The 21,200-nt window shown below is 27.3% G+C and overlaps 1 protein-coding gene across 1 annotated transcript in view; it reads left to right on the plus strand.

The window, feature by feature from the left end:
* The window catches only part of LOC107457170 (cell adhesion molecule Dscam1-like), a 269,534-nt gene that overhangs the window by 185,240 nt on the left and 63,094 nt on the right, over positions 1-21,200 (plus strand). The window contains exons 8-11 of the mRNA XM_087165950.1: positions 1,836-1,997; positions 9,226-9,522; positions 15,532-15,651; positions 20,944-21,117. Of these exons, the coding sequence (XP_087022076.1) occupies positions 1,836-1,997; positions 9,226-9,522; positions 15,532-15,651; positions 20,944-21,117 (753 nt within the window). The remainder of the gene's footprint in view (positions 1-1,835; positions 1,998-9,225; positions 9,523-15,531; positions 15,652-20,943; positions 21,118-21,200) is intronic.

A 21,200-nucleotide genomic window follows, 5' to 3' on the forward strand; every position in this document is an offset into this window, starting at 1 on the left:
AAATATTCTCTGATTTCAAGAATGCAACAAAGAAACTAGTTTCTCCCTATGGTATATCTTATTTCCAATTATATCTTATTTCCAATTATATCTTATTTCCAATTATATCTTATTTCCAATTATATCTTTTACTACAATATTACTAGCATTCCTTAATAATACGATGAAATATTTAAAGCTTTATTTAATTTATTTTAAAATTGTTTCACAAAATCTTTGGTGCTTTATTTCTGCCGTGATATTATTTCCTTTCTTTTTAATTAAAGTTATTTTATTAAACGTAATTATTAACCCTAAGCAAGTAACAATATATTTTATTAATTAGTTTTAAAAATTCATATTATATAGTTATTTTTTAAAAATGCAATGGTTGAAATCCTTCTGATATTTGATTAACCTTTTTCTTACGGCGCTCAGCATGATGAAGTAATTCTGGTCATTCTTTACTTAAATGCTGGTCCTCACTTTTGTTTCATTCAATTTTCATACTTATATTGGTCATACTTGTCTACTTATTGTACCAGCCGTAATCAAAGGTTTAAGGTTATTGATTTCAACTATAATAACCACAGAGTAACAATAAAAATTACGGAAGAATTTCTTTTTTTAAAAATGGTAAGCGACGAAAACGCATTTTAAATTCTAACACTTTTTTGTTTAAAATTCAGTTGGAAGTTTTTTGGGTTATTTACGTACTATGACATTCAAAATAACTTTCAAGGGAATTCAAAATAATTTAAATTCACTAGTAGGTTTGCTAACTTGGAATTTAGCGTCTCTCTATATGATTTTCTAAATTGGAAGCTCTGCTCCTCACTAAATGACAATAACACTTTGCCTTTTCATATAAATTCTCATGCAGCCGTGGTAGATAAGGGGATAGAGCTGTCGCTTTACAATGCAGTGAACCAGGTTCGAAGGCCAGCAATTGCTGGTAGATATGATTTCCGCACCCGACTCACGCCGAGCACTGTTCTGACGTAAAATATCCTCAGTGGTATATCTGTCACAGGTAATAATCCCTTTGCGATCAAGCTAACCGTGGGAGGTTTTCGTAGTTTTCCTCTCCATGCAACGTAAATGCGGGTTAGCTCCACCTGAAAAATCCCCCACGAAAGCAAATTTCTCCCAATACTTGATCCATAAAGTATCTTTTCCTCTGGATAGGGTACAAAATTACAAGGCTGCGGAGTTGAACATTAATAATCGAAAACCGAAATATTGAGTCGGCTGTTCAACGACGGTTGTAAAATAAAAATATTCGCATGCATTCTGTTCATTAGGAGAGTTAAATTTTTGAACTCAATTTATACTGGAACATTTTGCAGGAAAGTTTAGATTTGTATTTAAAAAATATAAGAATTTAAAAAAATTTTTTTTAGTTTTTTCTTATTTTAAAAGTATATTACGATTCATTAATATTAAAATAAATACTGATTATAATATAGATAATATAAAATTATTAATATTGTATACTTATTACCTATTGTCTTTCTTCACATTGCAAACATTTGCAATACGTGGTAAGTTAAAAATTTTCAAGAACATTATTTTTAAATTATTATCTTTTAACTTTTAAAGAAGAAATGGAGAATTCTAGCCAATATTAAATGAATTTTATCGATTCCTCTAGCTATTGCATGTGATACGTAAATTAATAATGTGATACGTAAAGTTTTTTTTTAAATAAAAAAAAAATTATTATTATATTTTTCTCTATGAATTCACACTCATGACTTATTTATGCAATTCTGCTTAGTTACACTTTGATAATATCCTTATAAAACTTAAAGATTATTGTATGAATCAATTATTGACTGCTAGTGTTTTCGCAGACGGTGTGAGATTACCAAACAACCACAGGCAAAAAATATTTCCCAATGGAACATTAATCGTTCGAAACCTGGAAAGAAATTCCGACTCTGGATCATACAAGTGCATTGCTTCAAACTCAGATGGAATAAGCGCTGAAAATTCTCTATTTATTAAAATCATTGGTAAGAAAATTTTACTGTATTTTTTCAAAATAACTTTTAACATTATGATGGCCATACTGTTATGTATATTGTATAACATTCCATTTTCATTTTCCCTTTGATAAATGTTTAAAAAATGATTTTTTAATAGAGTATTTATTTTATATTTGTTATTTTTAAATACAGAAAGTCTTTAAAATGACTATATCATCGAATGATAAAAATCATTGTAAAAAGGATACTTCTGTCTGATCGTGTAGCAACGATGTTTAAAATGGTTTGATCAATCATAATAGCTATGTAACGAGTTAAATTTCAAAATAATTTATAATTATATTCATTTTATCATTAAGGACAAAGTTTTGTCACTAAGGTTTCCTTTATCAAAGAATAATTTGACATGTTTTCTTGGAAACCTAAAATGAAGTTGGCGACGTCTGGAAGCAATTATCCATTTAATTTGTTTTCTCACAAGAGAATGAGAAAAATATCCAATAATTGGGTTAGATAATAAATAATACTTACAAATAGCAATTCAGTTATTGTACCATTAGCTTTGCGTTTTCGAAGAACTATATTGGAGTAATTTTTAAAAAAACAAAGAGGAAAAAGAAAAACATAATAACAAATTTGTTTCAAAAACGCTCTTATAAAAAATAAAAAGCCACAAAACAAAACAACAAAAGGATATAATCTTCAGTCAGCTCACACGATTGAATCTGTAAATTAGAGTGCTCTCTAATATTGTATTAATAAATAGAAAGCAAAATATATCAATACAATAATACAATTCTTAGCGTAGAAAAATCAACATAAGTGGCAGAAAATTTAAAATTGAGATTTTTATATATTTGGTATCTTTGTATATATAAGGTACTTATTAATAAAAATTTCAAAACTACATTTTGTTAGATATGTTTTTTTAGAATTCTACGTTATCGCTTGTAGCCAATAATAGTGAATGTCAATCGAAAGAAATTAGTAGTCGAGCCATTTTCGTGAATCTTGAAATCTATCGTAATGTTTATCGCAAACAGTATATATAATATATGTATATATGGGCAGATCTCTAAAACCTTTAACTTTTGATAATAAAAAAAAAAAATAATAATAATAATAATAGGCACACTGTTTTTACACCTCCAGAATTGTTTGAAAATGTATAAAATATCAGAAAATAATAGTGAACATCGAAAATTTTGATGCCCTTATAAGTATAAACAAAAAATTAAAATTTTTGAACTAATTTTTCTAGGTTTATAATCACAAACTATCATTCGGTGAGGTTACAGTTACGATGTCTAGACGTAATCAGACTCAGATCTAGAAAGTGAATGTTAAAATCAATCAAAATTTTGATCACGCGTTTGTGATTGCCTAATTTATTTTCTGTGTTGTGTGCATCACATTGCGTTGCATCTGAGTAAAGTTTTCGATCTATTCTCTAGGTTGTCCAGACCGTAACCCTGTCAAACCGTAACCTCAGGATTAATTAATTGAATTTAACATATCAGAACTTAGTTTTTTCCCTATGTTTTTCTAATTGAAGATATTTTTTGACTGAAAATAATTAAAGTAAGCCATTTGATACATTTTATAACAATTTAACTTAATATTAAAATTTTTCAATTCATTATGACACTAATAATTTTTGATGAAAATTGAGGGGTAAATATGGACGAAATTAGTAAAAAGAAAAAAAATGATCAATAAAAGAAAAATAGGTTCAATAAGTTTATATGTTTATTAAATAAATGATACTTTTGTCGTTTTTATGATTTTTAAGGAAATCTATATAAACCTAAAAAAATTAGTTCAAAAATTTTAAATTTTTGTTTATACTTATAAGGGCATCAAATTTTCGATGTTCATGATTATTTTCTGATATTTCATACATTTTCAAACAATTTTGGAGATGTAAAAATAGTGTGCCTATTATTTTTTATTATTTTTTCTTATTATCAAAAGTTAAAGGTTTTAGAGATCTGCCTATATATATATATATATATATATATATATATCAAAACTATGCGTTCTTATGCACGCAAAACCATGCGTTCTTACGTTTTATACCAACACAGATTTTAGGTAAAAAGGCGCACTGTCGTACATTCCTTGTAACCTTACGCATTAAGGAAAAGCATTTCTGCTTCCTTATATGGAAGTGAAAAAGGGAACGATTCTAAAAATAACTCTTCCATTGAAATATAAATCTATTTATATTTCAATGGTATGTTTTCAGCCTTGAATTCCCAAAATAGAATAGCTCTACGCTTATTCTTTAACAAAGACATTTTATGAAAACGAAAGAGATTTAAATCTTTTATTATTACAAAAGTATTTACTTTTTGTATTACACACACACACACACACACACATATATATATATATATATATATATATATATATATATATATATATATATATATATATATATATATGAAAGGTTATATATATATATATATATATATATATATATATATATATATATATATATATATATATATAACCTAAAGGTTATATATATATATATATATATATAACCTAAAGGTTATATATATATATATATATATATATATATATTTATATAATAGGTTGTTATATTATCCATATTATATTTATTATATTTATTCATTGGCAATTGGCAAGATTTCATATCCAATTTTGTATGAATGACAGTTTCAGATATGTAGATTACTTCTCTGCAAATGCTATGTTTACTCTTCTAACTTATGCAGACATTTAAACACCAGTTTTAATTAAACATGTTCATGTATGATTAATGGTTTTAATAATTCTGACGACACATACATTAAAAATGTTTTCATTGCATTATTTTCTCTTTCCCTTCATGTGAAACGTTTTCTGTTCCACTTCATATCAAAGTAACTTATTCCACAGAAAACTCATTTCATTCCTAGTAATGTAAAATTCTGAACCAAATTACATTTTCTAATTTGCATTTTAACTCAGGCGAAATAGAATTTAATAATACGCTTTGATTTATTAAGTAATTTAGAAAGAAAAATAGGACTGGAATTGTCATGCTTATTTATGTTCTATTGCATATTAAAATAATGCTAAAGAGATACAATTCCAAACTCTTCCTTTACACTTTAAGTAATGTAATTTCTCAAGTAAAGGATGTAAGCTATAAGCTTTGATTATAGTTGAATCAATAGGAAAACCTGTAAATAATACTTCATCTGTTCTCAGTTTAATCATTTCAACTTATACAATAAGTTTCAAAATGCTTTATTTATAATTATTCTAATTTTTCCTTCAGGTTTTCTGCTAGAATTCATATTCTAATTCATTAAAAATGATGTTCTATTTTTAAAGGAATTTATTTTAAATCATAAATTGTTACTCATACTTATACTTTCATGAAGAAAAGTTTTGTAATTTATTAATTTATTCATAACTTATTTTGACATATAGGTAAAATTTATTCTTGAAATATTGTTAATTAATTTATTATTTTTTTAAGCAACTCGTTCTGAAAAGATTTTAAAGTGTCAGTCATTATTATGTCAGCCGTTGTTGATATTAATTAAATAAATTAAGAAAGTATTCTTAACATTTTAAGCATTTTAAAACCATTAATTTTCTGAAAGCATTAAATTACAGACTTTTCAAAATAATGAGATAAATGGAGTAACTTTTATAACTGTTTTGATTAGTTGAGTGATATGTTAACGTAGACCAGTTAAGTAATGTAGTACAAGAATACGAAAATAATTAGGAGAAAATTGGAAACTGTTTCGAAAGTTGTGAATTAAGCTTAATATAGATTTCTAAAGCTTGTCTCCTCCCCGGTGTAAGATTTGGCCATCATGTTCAATTTACAAAGAAGGAAACGATAAAAGAGTGCAGTAGAAACTTAGACATTCCCCCAGAGGGGATGGAAACTTAGACTTCTTGTTTGAAATAGATATATTTTCTTTTATTCACTCCTTTATTTTTCTGATTTAAGGGAGATTAAAATTAAGTCAATCGCAAAGAATATACCTAGAGGAAGAAGGCTTGCTTCGATAGACATAATATTAACCGGTATCCCAATGCTTGGTGCTGTCCCTGTGTATAACGGAAAAAGCAACATTTAGAGGCACAGCCGAAGTTATTGAAACGGGTTTCCATCTCCCTCCCCTCCCAACCACTTCTGGGGTTGAGGAGGAGATGAGAATTTTTCTCGCTTTACTTATTGTTGGTTTGTTTTGCAATTTTGCACTATCAGTATTGAACTATGAATTAAGATATTTCTTTGAAAATACATTCATATCATCCATGTTGATTAAATCTGTTAACATCGAGGGAAAGAAACGAAACAATCGAAAGAAAGAATAAAATGGCGGCTGGTGGGAGACCTCCGGCGGCTGGTGGGAGACCTATGGACCTCCGGCGGTGACACACCACCGGACTGTCACTTTGTTTCCCACGTGCATTCGCTGGATCTTGGTACATACATATTACATTCTGCTGTATCTGGGTATGTTGCTCGACCTGTAAGTTGTTTTTCTGGTTACGTATTAAAAGAGCTGAACTTCTCCTTTCTATATTATTTGTTAGTAGAATTAACAGTCAAAATAATGTTTAAAAAATTTTTTTTGATTTCATTATTTTTCATCCTGACAAGTGAAGTATTGTTCCGTCTGCAATGCATTTAGACTACATTGAATAAAAGAAATTGATAGAGATAATATTTAAAAAGTTTTTAAGCTAAGTTTGTCTTTAAAAAAACCATAACAATTTCAAACTTTGTAATATTAGTTAAATGACAGTGTCAACATATTTGTTATTAACTGCAAATTAAGTTTTAAAAATGTAGGAAACTTACCTAATATTGATTTAAGCCTTCGGCTAAATTTTCAAGTAAATGAAAACCTTGTTTTGTGAATATTTGATGCTCTTTAAGAATTCTTAAGTCATACAAACATCTTAAAGCAGGACCTTTCTTAGAATTATAAGATCTAACCACATTTAACGAGGAAAAGTTTACATTTTTTTCAGTTATGAAATGGAAAGTATCGCGGTGTTGAATATTCTTCAGCAGTACTTACCATTTTCTGACTTTGATTACTTACAGAATCAATTGTTTTTTTTTCAACTAGCAATGCCTTAAAAGGACTTATTTCAAAATCAGTTTTCAAGATACTTCATTATCAATGTTAGTTGTTTTAGCATCAGTGTCAAAAATTGACGTAACCGAATGTCCTTTTTGTAATAAATTCTTCTATATTGAGCGAAGCACAGGATATTGGATCTTCGGAAGATTAAATTCTTCTATCAATGTTGCCTTAAAAATTTGCAAAATATCTTGAAAAAGTTCATTCTCGAGCTTCTGAAGAAATTATGCATCGTTTCCCTCGAAATATGTTTCTTTTTGATAAGTTTTCTTGCTCATTAACTCTTTGTGTCTGTCTTGCATGTATTTATTAAAGTTAACGTTTTTAACATCAAATGGAAAAATACCACATTTCTTAAAATCATTTTAAGTTTTAATTTTATCAATTGATGCCTCAAAAGCATAAATAATAATGTGTGCAAAATTCCTTAGACCAGTGTTTCCCAAACTTATGACTTTTGTGTACCCTTTCTAAATTTTTCGTAACTCTGTGTACCCCTAATAAAAAATGAATGCATTTTTTACAATAAAAAATTTCACAAAAGTTAAAAATCACAACTGGCTGTTGATACCACTAAATATTAACTGTTAAATCTGCAAAAAATAGCCAATAGAAAAATACATAATCGTAAATTTTCATGGCTAGCCTTGTTTTGAAATAAAATTTTTCGAAATTTTCGTTTGTTACAAAATATTTTGCATAAGAACGCGTACCCCCGCTAAACTGTTCCCGTACCCCTAGGGGTACGCGTACCACACTTTGGGAAGCACTGCCTTAGACATTTTGTTTTAAAGATCTAACGGAAAATTTCCGTGAAGATTTAAAGCTCGAAGTAGGTCTAAATCACAAGAATACATTAAATGTATTAGGCAGAAAAATAAACCAAAGAATTTATTTTGATGAACAAAACTTGCTCATTTTTAAATTTATATGAGATTTATTCCCATCTAGATGAAGCAAAATATGGAATTTGATAGCAGTTTCACTTTGTCATGGGTAGAAGCAGTTTGGAATACATTCATAAAATGTTGCTTCAGTCATCAATTCAAAATCACTTTTTCCCATGAAATATATAACAGGTACTGATTCTGCATTACCTCGGAAAATATAGCAGGTACTGATACTGCAATACCTCGAAGAATTCTTCAGTAAGGAAAGTTTATCATTGGAGGTACTTCTTTTCCACTAGGTGAAATGTTGGCCAAAACTGTTGTTCTTTCTTTTTCTTTCCTGGGAACTATAGAATATAAATCCTTATAAATATTAGGGGCTGAGCTTTTTCCGCTTACGGGTAGAATTCAACTCCTGTTTCGTTCTCATTGCAGACACGATCACTTTCTAAAAGGATGTCGCATATTTCTTGGACAACGCATATTAGTAGGCGTTAATTTTTAAAATCTATCATAAATTCTAGTAATACCCCATATGCGTTTACAGTAATGAAGTAATATAATAAAAAATGTTGGAAAAATAAATAAACAATTTTGGTGTTATTTAATTCTGAATTTCTTTGTAATATTCAAAATTATTTATTCTAATTGAGTACTATTTAGAAGAAAGATACAGTTCAAGTAATTAGCTGCCATTCACATCATATAGAAGATGTAATATAAAAAAATAGTCAATTAAATAATTCAGGAAAGAGAAAATTCATGCAACCATTTTGAATTTTTAAGCCATTATTTTTTTTAAAAAAATAAACATTTTTAAGTAAACTAATGTCTGTAACACACTAGACAAAAGGAAAAAAAACTGATTGTAAAAACATTTTATTACTAACTTGTTTTAAAGAGAGTGAACAAACATGAATAGCATGAATCATTAACTTTATGCAATACATTTGTCTGTCATAAACTTTCGTGTAAATATATATGTTGTAATAAAAAAATAAGAAATTCCCGCTGATAACTAACCTTTCTTCTCTCTCAAGAAACACATAAAATATTTTTACTACCAATATTTTCCCTTATCTGGATAAGTAACAGATCTGAGTTCAAATGAGAGATTTAATAATGCACATAAAGATTAATTTTGTTAATCTTTATATGAATTACTAGATCATTGTATGAATTGTTGATACTAATATAAATTATTATATCACATTTTCTTCCTATTCTTTTTAGTTAAACCTTTCATCGAGCCTTTTACTTTTCCGAAATCATTGCAACAGGGCCAACGATTCAGTGTTTTATGCACCATAACTGAAGGTGATCAGCCAATTAGAATTCAATGGATAAAAGATGGTCAACAGTCTTTCCAACCTTCTACCACCAGTGATGATGTCAGATCCGTCGCTGTTTCACCCTTTTCCTCATCCTTGGTTTTCGAATCTTTAGCTCCAGAACATCGGGGAAACTACACATGTGTCGCTTCTAATGGTGCTGGAACTGCAAGCCATACTGCGCCAATGGTAATTCATGGTATGGCTTTGTATCTCGAACCATTTTTTGGGATTTATTTTAAGATTGAAATTGTAGTACAAAAGAATATTTTTATGTTGATGAAGGTCTATTTATATGTTGTTTTCAAATGATCAAACTACTTCATAAGTTTCAGGACATCCGAAATATTGCTTAGGTTATAAACTGATATTCCCAAATATTTGGAGTCCCAAGTCAAAATTTTTGATGATACCATCAAAGAATTATAATGGTTTATGTTGGTTTAAGTAAGATTCTTGATGGTCCAACATGTGCTGATACTCACCATCATACAACAATTTCCGTCTTATTTTGATTTTTTTTGATGGCCTAACAAATTTCCATTATTGCAAAATGGAAAATGTTGCTTAATGTTATGATGGTAAACCATCAAGCAATGTTTGATTTTTGATGGACCAACATAAGCCTTCATATTTTGATGGCAGATGTTGCCTCACCATTATGATGGTCAACCAACAAGTTATGTTATTTTAATGTTAGATAAACAATAACAATCAAAATATGATGCTATTCTTATTTTCGGACCATCATAAATCTGTCCGAATTCCTATATTGAGATGATGGTGGCTCATGATGGTTCCAACATTAGATTTCCAATAAGATATGATGGAAATTTCTGATGGTCCAACATGAACACACCATCAAAACAAGTTGCTATTCTATGTTGGAACATCATAAATCTGTCCGAACACGATTATTCTAATAGTCTTATATAATGTCAAATGCTATAAAAAGAAATAAAATTAAATCCCGAAAGAATTTAAATATGAAGTATGTGGTACAATAAATTACAAATTAATTTTATAAATTAAGTGTTAAATAAAAAAATTTGCATTAATAATTCTGAAAAAAAAACCAAATGTCTCATACTCATGTTTTTATTTAATGCTTTATAATAAATTTAACAATTTATAAAAATATCCCAAATATAAAGGCATGTCTTTGACGTAGAACAAGGCTGTAATACATTTTTTTAACTAATAAACAAAATATATAAAGTAAAATCAAATAACAAAATAAAATAATTCTTTTAAAGCTAAGTAAAGTTTCATGTAAAATTCCTATAAAACTAATCCTGTTTTAGGTTTTTATAAGATACTATCCAAATATACAAAATTAAAGATCATCCAAACATATATATCATTTCTATGAATTTAAAACAAGTATAGAAATATTTATTAGAATTTTGATGAGATATGGCTTTAAAAATGTTTGCCATTTAATATCTTAACGTCTTATAAGTTTTCTGGAACTCTCATCTTGAAAAGAAGAATCCTTATGATTTTCTGTTACCATGGAGATTATAAGTATTTCATTGGAATATTGCATTTCTCAGTTGAAAACATTTGAATGCAAAGTTTACGTGATATCATTTTTAAAAGTTCATTTCAAATCTTTAAAAAGTTACAAGATAAATGCAAAATTTCAGAGTGTAAATAAATAAATAATACAGTTTCGGAAAATTGTAACCGAATGTAAAATGTCTAACCATATCCTTCTAAATTCTAACCATATGTAGTAAAAACTATTAATTGAAATTTTGAAACATATTTTTTTCCTTCAAATCCTTGTAAAATTTGTTTAATATTTATTGTTACGCTAAAATAGATATAACACTCTGAAAAAATGCGACATATTTTTAAAATTCGACTTCTCAGAAACTACTCGACCATGTTCGTTTACGTATTGTAATTTTTTCATTTAAAATTACGATCTTTTAATTAATATAAATATTTTCATAACTCACATTTCAAAAGTTTTTCGACTTTAATTAAAAAATAATTCAAAATGATAATTATTTCTTAAGAATCGTGTTTCCCTTAGGGTAAAAGAGTTTTATAATTAAGTGCAAAAGGTTTTTTAAATTACTTTAATAGTTCTCGCGATAGAGTGAAATAAGCAAAAATTAAAATTAACATCGAGTGAAATACGAAAAATTAAAATTAACATAAATTGAAATACGCAAAAAGAAAAATCAACATATAGTGAAATACTCAAAAATAAAATTAACATTAAGGAGTCAACCAGATCCCCCACATTTTGAGAAATTCTTATGAATAAAAAATCAGTTTACTCAGATAAAGTACATTTTTGTGTCTACTTTCCTAACTCAAAATATCGTTAATCTGCACTAATTGATTAGAAAATTCGAAGTTGTCCCCGTGAGCCAATAAGTTTGATTCCTAGTACGTTACAATCACATCATTACATCAAAAGTTATTCAATGTGTTTCATTTTTTTTTGGTGCAAGGTACATATGTACATTGTATGTACATAAATTTTATATGAATACTTTTAGTACATGTCCTATCATAAACATATCTGATAGTTGGAATTCATATTGTAATCCTTCATTTGATTACTTGTAATCATGATTGCTTGTAATCCTGATTACGTATAATCGATTCTTGTTATGATTACAGGTAATCATGAAGACAGGCAATCTAATATCATGATTACGTGTAATCAGAATAACTTTTTCGTGATTATAAATAACGGATAACGCAACAGCAAATATTTGTTGTCAATTACTGCAATCGACGCCCAACTCTGACTTAGTAAGCGTAAGCTCATAAGTACGAGCTTATAAGCATAATTGACTCTTCACCTACGCAAAGCTTTATAGCTTGCATCAAAGTTGGATTATTGAAGTGGAAATAATTAATTTCTACAATTATTTAAAAAAAAAAGTATATATTTCTAACTAATTCTTACCGAAGAGTCTTTAACGTCGAACTACCACTACTCTTTTTGATTTTGTACTCCTTCCGATCTTTGGCAATTTCAAAAGTTTATATTTTCAAATTCAAGCTCCTTACCATCAGTTCAAAATAATTGTTTTTTCTCAAAAATCAGTGATTTAAATTGTATACAGATTTTTTTTTATCATATGGAACTATATGGTATAATCTGTAAACTATTTTAAACAATTTCTGGTTAAGGTTCATAATATATTGATATAATACATATTATGAACAATTCATTCACATTAATTTTTTACAAATCAAATTTCTATAGTTCCTGCTTCTTTACATTTTAAATTTTAAATTTTTGATATATTTTTTCATTAAAATTTCTATAAGTTTTATTACCTGCTTAAACCATTACTACTATTATAATAGCCTCTTGATAATTAGTGTCGTAATTATAAAATGTAATTAAGTGTAGCTATTAACTTTCTTAAAAAAGCAAAGACTGATATAAATGCAGGCATGATAAAATTTTTAGTATTATTGCTAGTAATTTGCTGGTTCATAAAATTTGCAATCATTTATAACTAATATTGAAATATTGAAACTAATATTGAAATATTGAAACTAATATTGAAATATTGAAACTTATATTAAAATATTGAAACTAATATTGAAATATTGAAACTAATATTGAAAACGATGCGAAAGACTGCTTAATTTTTTCATTCTCAATTGCATGTGAAGGGCAATGCTATATTTTTTAATTTGCATTTGTATATTTGCTTGTACTTGCGTCATCTTTCAAAAAAGAAATTACATTTAATTTCAAAATTTTTAATTTTATTTCCTATACTTATAATTAATTGTAACTTTTTAAAGGTAGATTAAATTTAAATTTTAAAAATCCTTTCCTATGCTTATTTTTTCCAATAAGATCATTTTCGTCTTTATTACCTAATTAAGTATTTAAATGAATAATTAATTGGACCAATTAATCTGTAATGTTTAGTTAGAGATAAAAGCTTCCTATGCAAATTAAAAATTAAACAAACGCAGCTGTTTAATTGAAAATATATGAGATTAATTTGGCTTATTAGTTAAATGTTAAAATGTTTAGAAAAATAAATTTCAGATATCGAATTTGAAATATGAACTAGGATTTTATTTAGTTTAATGATCATTCTTTTATGTTCGATAACTCTAATAACTAACATTAATTTAAGTATTTTTCTTTTTGCCTTTGGAAAAAAAATCTTTTAATTGATACATTTTGAACCACATTCGCCAGTCAAAATCTATTTTGCAAGACCAGGTAGAGAAAATGCATGAACCGATGATGAAACACGTGTTCCAGAGAATATTTTAGATTATTTTTATAATCTACCCTTTTTTAATATTTAAAATGGAACATAGAGGCTAGCTATTTTAAAAAATAATTAAATATTTTTCAGTCTAAGTAATTTTGAAGAATAATTAAAATCAGTGCATTTTAAAAATATTATTAAATTATAAAAATACAAATGCTGATTACTATGAATTACAGACATAGTTTTTCCATCTTATTTAGCAACAGAACATTCTCGAGAGACTGCATAAGTTCATCTGTTGTTCATCTCAATACAAAAGTTGTGCATTGTAGATGGCTTTTTCATGAACTTGCCCAATTGAAAAACACAAGAAAATCATTTTACCCATTAAAAAGTGTTGAAAATACATTGTTGGTTTAAAATGAAAAATGTGAAACAATCATAAAAACGAAAATTAAAATTATAAAATGTGAATGTTACGTTATTCTTTTATTTATGTTGTATTACGCTTAGAGTTTCTTATATATGTGTGAAGAATTTATCTATTTGTTTTATGAATTCAGAACAACAGTTAAGAGTTATCTTTGCGACGTTAAAGTAGATGGCAGCACGATTGATAACCACTTTGAAGAAACTTCACATTTTATTTTCAAAAAAGTTTACAAAATATATTTTTTGCTTAGTAAATTTGGAATATTTCAAATCTAAATAGATTTTTTATTTGTTTTTAGTAGCAATTTTGAAAAAGAAGCTGTAATACAAGAAATTTATTTAGATACTTATATTCTGTATTAGCATTAACATATTAAATAAAAGCCTTTTTAACGAATCTTGCAATTATTAATAGTGCATTCAAGGAATTCAAAACTGAGTTTATTTCTTATTAAAATAAAACGAATTGCGCTTATTATTTCGAGCTCATTTACTGCAGTAAACGCTCGATATAACGAGTACGAAAAGTCTGCTATTGCGTCAATTATTCCCACTATCAAAATACTAGTAAAAATACGAAAATAGTGTATTTCAACGCTACATTGCTAGATTTTCACTACTGCGACCATTTTCTTTTTTCAAACGAAACTACATTTTCTGCTGTTTAAGTGAGGAATACTACATAAATAACGCTAATTGGAAAGCATTTTTTTTTCGGGTATCAATACCAAAATGTGCAAAACGAATATCGTTTCACTTTATTTACTGCCTTCAATATTGACTTTCTACGCTTAGCCCTATGCTGACTCTCCATGCTTATAAGCGTTTGGGCAATAATTGTTCAAGTTACCTTCCTTTTTTTATGTAAGGAACTTTTGAATTTTGTTTTTGAACCTGCAGCACACTTCAAAAGAGTACGAGTATTTGCTGACCGCATGCCTACCATACCCCTCATCATTTATATTTGTTAACCATTTGCCAAATTACTATTGAAATCAACTTTCAGTATTATCAGTATTTCAGTATTATTATTATAGTATCAACAAATATTGAACAAGATTTAATTTTTAGGTTTTTTTTTATTCTGCTAAAAAAAAAGTGTATTTCCTTTTGACGGTATGCTCACTGTGACCATAATTTCATTTCGTGTTGCGAATAGTTATTATAACGGGTCTTAACTGTACTTTGTACTGTACTCTGTTTCCATAAGTTCCAGATCCATAGAGTTTCCTTTTTTTAAAAAAAAATCATGCCAGCTAATCGAGTTGAGCAAGGAAAAAAATACAGATATGTATCATATTAATTTCAAAATATAATAAAAGAAATATTATACTCCTTTACCTTTTACATTTCAAATTACAGATACGCGTTTTTGTATTTTACTTTAGTTTGAAAATAGAATGAAATTTTGAGAAAGTTTTATCATGAGCCAACTGCAGCAGGCTGATAAACCTGAGTCCCTGCTTAGACTGAACTCATCTTATATCTCATACATATTATTATTAAAGTTTAATACTTAATTTTGGCCAACCATTACATATATCTTTACATTTTAGTTCCACCAAGATGGAGAATCGAACCTGGTGATACAAGTGTCACCAAAACTCGATCTGCAGTTGTAGATTGTCAAGCCGATGGATTTCCAATTCCGAGAATTCGATGGACAAAAGCAGAAGGTAGGAAAAAAAATTATTTACATTCGCATTTTTAATAATGCAGCGCACATGGAGAAAAAAGTTCTGGAAAAATCATAACTCTGCTAATAAACCCAAAATATACCGTATTTAAGGCATTCATTTGGTACATTTTCCGTTCATATGGAAACGGTTTATTAGAAATTCTGGTTTTCAGAATTATAGTTCTAATGCCTCGCATTTAGTAAGAAATACAAAACTGAAAAATAAATTTAGTCGAATAAATGGTTTTTATGCCTTTTTCTGAGATATCGTGATAAAATTAAAACATTGTACAGCATGTACGAAATTCGATCTCTTACTATAAGACCATTAATTTCCCCAAAATTATTACTAACGTGCTTAAATAAAAAGTACCGTACTTTTTAAAATTCTCAAAGAGCTAAAAACAGGGTAAATTTTACGAAATTTTGGTAGTTTTAACTATGCTTTTTTCTTAGTGCATTAATTGAATAAAAGTGCATTTTGGAAAACAAAAGTTTAATGGTTTCACTTCTTAATTCGTATTCAATATAATTCAGAATTTCAGATCTAGTTTTATTCATTTTGCCACAGATTTTTGTAAGTTTTTAAAGTTTTTTACAATATCTTCATTCCTCTATTAAACTTGAATCCCTGAACAAATATAATGCTATATTTCTTTTCTAAAGCCTATTTTTGAGAATCTTTCAGAAACACATTTGTTTTCTAAACAATTAAGATCAGGAAAAATTTTTGGACATTTCTCACTCTAAAATGACCATTTTATTTTGAAAAAAATATCCTTTCTTATTTATTTTTTTACCATTTTGGGCTAGAAGTCAAATCTTGTTGGTAAATTCTTTATTTGGCGGAAAATCATTTGCTTAACTTCTCATTTTTTATGTATCGATTTTCTTTTACATTTCATTGTTTCTCACTCCTTCATCAAATACGTGTTATAAAAATCTTAAGAATATTTTTCTTTTTTGAAAAATCACAAAATTTCCCCTTGATTTAATTAATACGCTTTCTAATATTCGTCTGTGGTAATACATAATTTGCTTTTCAAATATAGTTTTTCTAAATACAGAGGAAAATTACAGAAAAATATAATTTTAGAAAACAAACCACGAAAAATTAAAAAAAAAAAACTAGTTCTTTCATAAAAGTCATAAAATGATTCTCGAACATTATCACGTGTAAAAAATTTACATACCTCTTTCTTGTTACGTCAAAAAATATTTTCATTTTAATCAATAATTCTGGTAAAATATTCACTAGCGTTTGCATACCACGCTTTTATGTGTTCTGTATTAAAGATTGAAATAAATTTCATAAATAGTTTATTTTTGAATATTAAGCCACATCAGGAAACTGATCGATTTAAGCAGTTTTGCAATTTTAAGTAGATATATACTTTAAAAAAAAGTTTTAGAGTCGTTTGCTGATATTAAAATTCAAAGAGAATACAAGAGCAACAGGATTAAAGTGAAAAGGTATACATAATATATGACAAAAATTATTTTAATTTTCATTCAGAATTTAAGAGTAAGCTTGAAAATTTTAACAGAAAATAGTCTTAATAATTATTTTTCAAAACAGAATTAAATAAATTTATGGAAAAAAATGTCCATTCCATACCATATGAAAATCTAAAATCAAATCATTGAAATCAGCAAAACATAAATAAATTAAGGAATTTGCCCTATTATACATAAAAATAATAACAATCACATAATAATAATAACAATCGTATAAAAATAATAGCTATTGAATAATCATTCAAACAAAAAGCAATAAGTAACAAAAATTACGCACTTAGAGGATTAAAAACCAAGAAATGTCAAATTTCGATGAATAATTAACTTTGAAATTAATTACATTTTGATACAGCGATAAATTTCATAAAAAATAACTACAGTAATAATATTAGTGAGTCTAAAATTTATTTTCTTCATAAAATCAGTTTGCTCATTATTTTTATTCAGTAAAAGTGTTTTATAACATATTATGAAAATAAACTTGTTAAATATTTATTTAAAAACTAAATTGATCTATTCAATGGTTTTTCATTTCAGTGATCTTTTTTTCTCTCTCCACAAATCATTGATTCACTTACTATGTCTATTTACGTTTGTTCTATCACTGATTTGTCGATTCACTAATTCACTGATTTGTTAATTTACTAACGCTTCGATTAACTTTCGCCTGTATTTTAATACATTTTATTTGTATTTTATCCAATAATTCATTCATTATAACGGTTACCAATTGTATTTTTTGTGCAAATTATTAAAGCACGATAAACAATATTATAATGATTTAAATATTTACTAATGATGTAAATATATAGATATTTAAAACTATTTTAATTACTTCTGTTACTATTTTATTCATTCAATAATTAAATCATTTGCTGATACACCAATTCACTTATTCTACTTATTAATTAGCCGATTTACTAATTCACCAATTTTCTAGTTTACTAACACTATAAATCTCTGATTCATTTTGTTTTCTTTTATTATTCTTTTAATCGATCACAGAGATAAATAACTCACAGAAATGCTTTCAAGTTCATGGCGACAGCCTTCCTAGACGCACATAGGTTAATAAATCTATAAGAAAGAATGCAAGAAATTCTCAATAAATTATATTTAAATATTAATTCCTCTTTATTAAAACTTCCCATAAAATTGCCTAACCTAATCTCCATTCACTAAATTAATTAATTATGTTTATCATAATAAGAAGATGTCTTTTTAGGAAACCTGTTATAATTAAAAAGTCATCAATTTTAAGATAATGTTCAAACAGATGGGTGATATACCTTTCAAAAAGAAAATACCTTGGATAATCCCTTTAAAGAAATGACAAGGTGTCAAAACTACTTCCCATTTAAAACGTTATGACTATTTAGATTAGAAGGACGTCATATAAGAGATAAAAATTTCTTTCTTTCTTATAAATTATGATTTAGTATTTATTGTCAGTTGAAGCAATTCATTATTCACTGTTAATTGACGTTGATGGTCCACAGAGAGTTAAAAGCGAGCTACGTTTTGATTTATGTCTTTGTTTTTCTCGGAAGAGGGGGCGATAAATAAAAGATGCATTCGCTAAGAATGCATTATTCTTTTTTATGCGAAAAAGATTTCTCCTTAAAGCTTTAAATTGATTTTTAAAGTATATGGTAATCCCTTATTTATTTCATGAAAAATATTCTAAATATGATAATATAATTTTTAAAGGATTTTTCCGTATTTTTTTAAATGAAAGAAGATTAATTATTAGTCGTTTTCTCACATGCATGGAGCATTTTTTTTTTACAAAATATTTAAAAGCATAGGTAAAGTTGAAATTTAAATATCTATTAATTAAGACTTTTACTTTCAAGAAAATAAACAAATTTCCTTCTTTGACAGAAGTAATTTCCATTTGTTACTTGAAACGAGTGTTTAATTAAAAATTTATACTAACGTTTGTTGTAGAAAGAAACTGCACTTAAACATTAGAGATCAACGTTTTTAAAGTAGCGTGTAGTTGAGATTATGTAAAAGAATATAACTGAAATTACAATATCATTATAACCTTGTTAAAACACTTTATTTTTATAAATAAAGGTTCTTGTTAAATCTTTAAAGTCATTTTTAAAGTAAGTTGTAAATCCAATGTTTTTTATGATAAATATTATAAATATGTCATTTTAAAATATTATATTATTTATAAAAATATTTTTTTAAATAAAGCATCTTCAATTATAATTAAAGTAAAGTAAATAGAATAGAAATAATTATTAAGTATTTTCTTATGTGTATATTGTTTTCTTTCCATTGATATTTTTCAAAGTTAAAATTAAATTGCATAAAAAATACTTATTAATAATTAATTATGAAATTCTTCAATCATTCATGAACCTGTTTTTTCATATTCGAGTATTCAAGAAAAAAATTACTAAGTTTTACCCAACTTCATCCCTTGACTAAACTATTTTTCAGATACTGCGTGGTGATATTGTGTAACCAAACAATTTGTATGCCGTTAGCAATAGAACAGGAGTATGACTCAAACTTAACACATTTGGTTAACGTGTAAGACACAATGTAAAACTATCGTATATAAAACAAACTAACAAAAATCACAATAAAAGAAAATGCATTTTGAATCTAAATAGAGTATATACAAAAAAAAAAATTATTATTTCCTTCCGTCTTTCTCTAATTCCATATTGCTTATAGGTATACTGAGAAGAAAACGACCAGAATTTGGTAAAATTTGTAATGCTTATAACTATTGAATCTATTGGAACACCAAAAATCTCAGAAATTTTTACCGAAGAGTTTTGGTAATGATTTTGGTAAAACTAACTTGAAAATATGATTTTATAATATACTATAAAATTTGGAAAATGTAGTAAAATTTGGTAAGTTTTTCATGATACCTTATGTAATGTTTGCATAAGTTTAATTTTATCACATATCCTCGAAGAAAAACGGACCCAAGATAAACGTTGCCGTTATTCGGTATCAAACAGCGATCTTTTCAGAGTGAAGAAGTAATGGCTGTAGCTGAAGAGGATTCTCCGTAACCCATGTCCTGCAATTTTGCGTATTTACAGAACCATACAAATGGAAGAGGACTTCGTCAGATCACGGAATATTTCAGGACCATTCGCTGTCAACTTCCATCCGGGCACGCAATCGTAGTGCAAAAGATTCGCGTGCTTCCAGGTCAACAAGTAACAACGTCTCTACATGAGTAATCTTGTACGGGTAACAGCTCAAGATGTTCCGTAGGACTTAACGCAACGTGCTGACTGGCATACCCAGCATTCGGCCACTTCCCTGTGCACTGCTGATTCCAGCATCACTGTCCACTTTTCACGTCAAATGAACCGGTCTCTTGGAATTTGGCAATCATTTTGCGCAGACCATTTGTAAGTATTGAACCCGATTTTACGTTTTTTTTTTTATTTTTTTATTTTTTTTTTGTCCGAAACTTCTTAATAGCTGTAAATGCACACTCATCATTCTTATTAAAAAGATTCAAGAACACAGCGCGATCCTTTATAGTGCTTATCTCCAGACAATGTGAACTATGGTTTTGTCAACTATTTTTTTCCTTTACCAAAATTCAATTGTCTCACAATTGTTCTGCTAAAATATCAGGTCATTCTGACGAGTAATTTTAAAATTATTCATTTTTGACTTAATTAATTTAGAAAATTTAAATTTTGTAAACTTTATTCCGCATGTAAAGTGCATAATAGACAATTATAAAGATAAATAACAATATTTAACTTTGTTATTACAGGAGATGTTGCATCAGAATTTCGACCAATCAGCAGTAGTTCTAGATTGCATGTATTCGAAAATGGCTCCCTTGTTATTCACAGCGTTGAGGAGGGAGATGACGGACACTATCTCTGTCAAGCTACAAATGGCATTGGTCAAGGACTTAGCAAAGTCATTCATCTTTCCGTTCACGGTATTAAAACATAACCATTAATTGGTATAAAACAGTTAACAAAACCTAAAATTATAACTTGAAAAATTATTTGAATCTCGATA

Source organism: Parasteatoda tepidariorum, chromosome 6, assembly GCF_982258835.1.
Source record: "Parasteatoda tepidariorum strain Cologne lab strain chromosome 6, Ptep-v5.0, whole genome shotgun sequence".
Taxonomy (NCBI): Eukaryota; Metazoa; Arthropoda; class Arachnida; order Araneae; family Theridiidae; genus Parasteatoda; species Parasteatoda tepidariorum.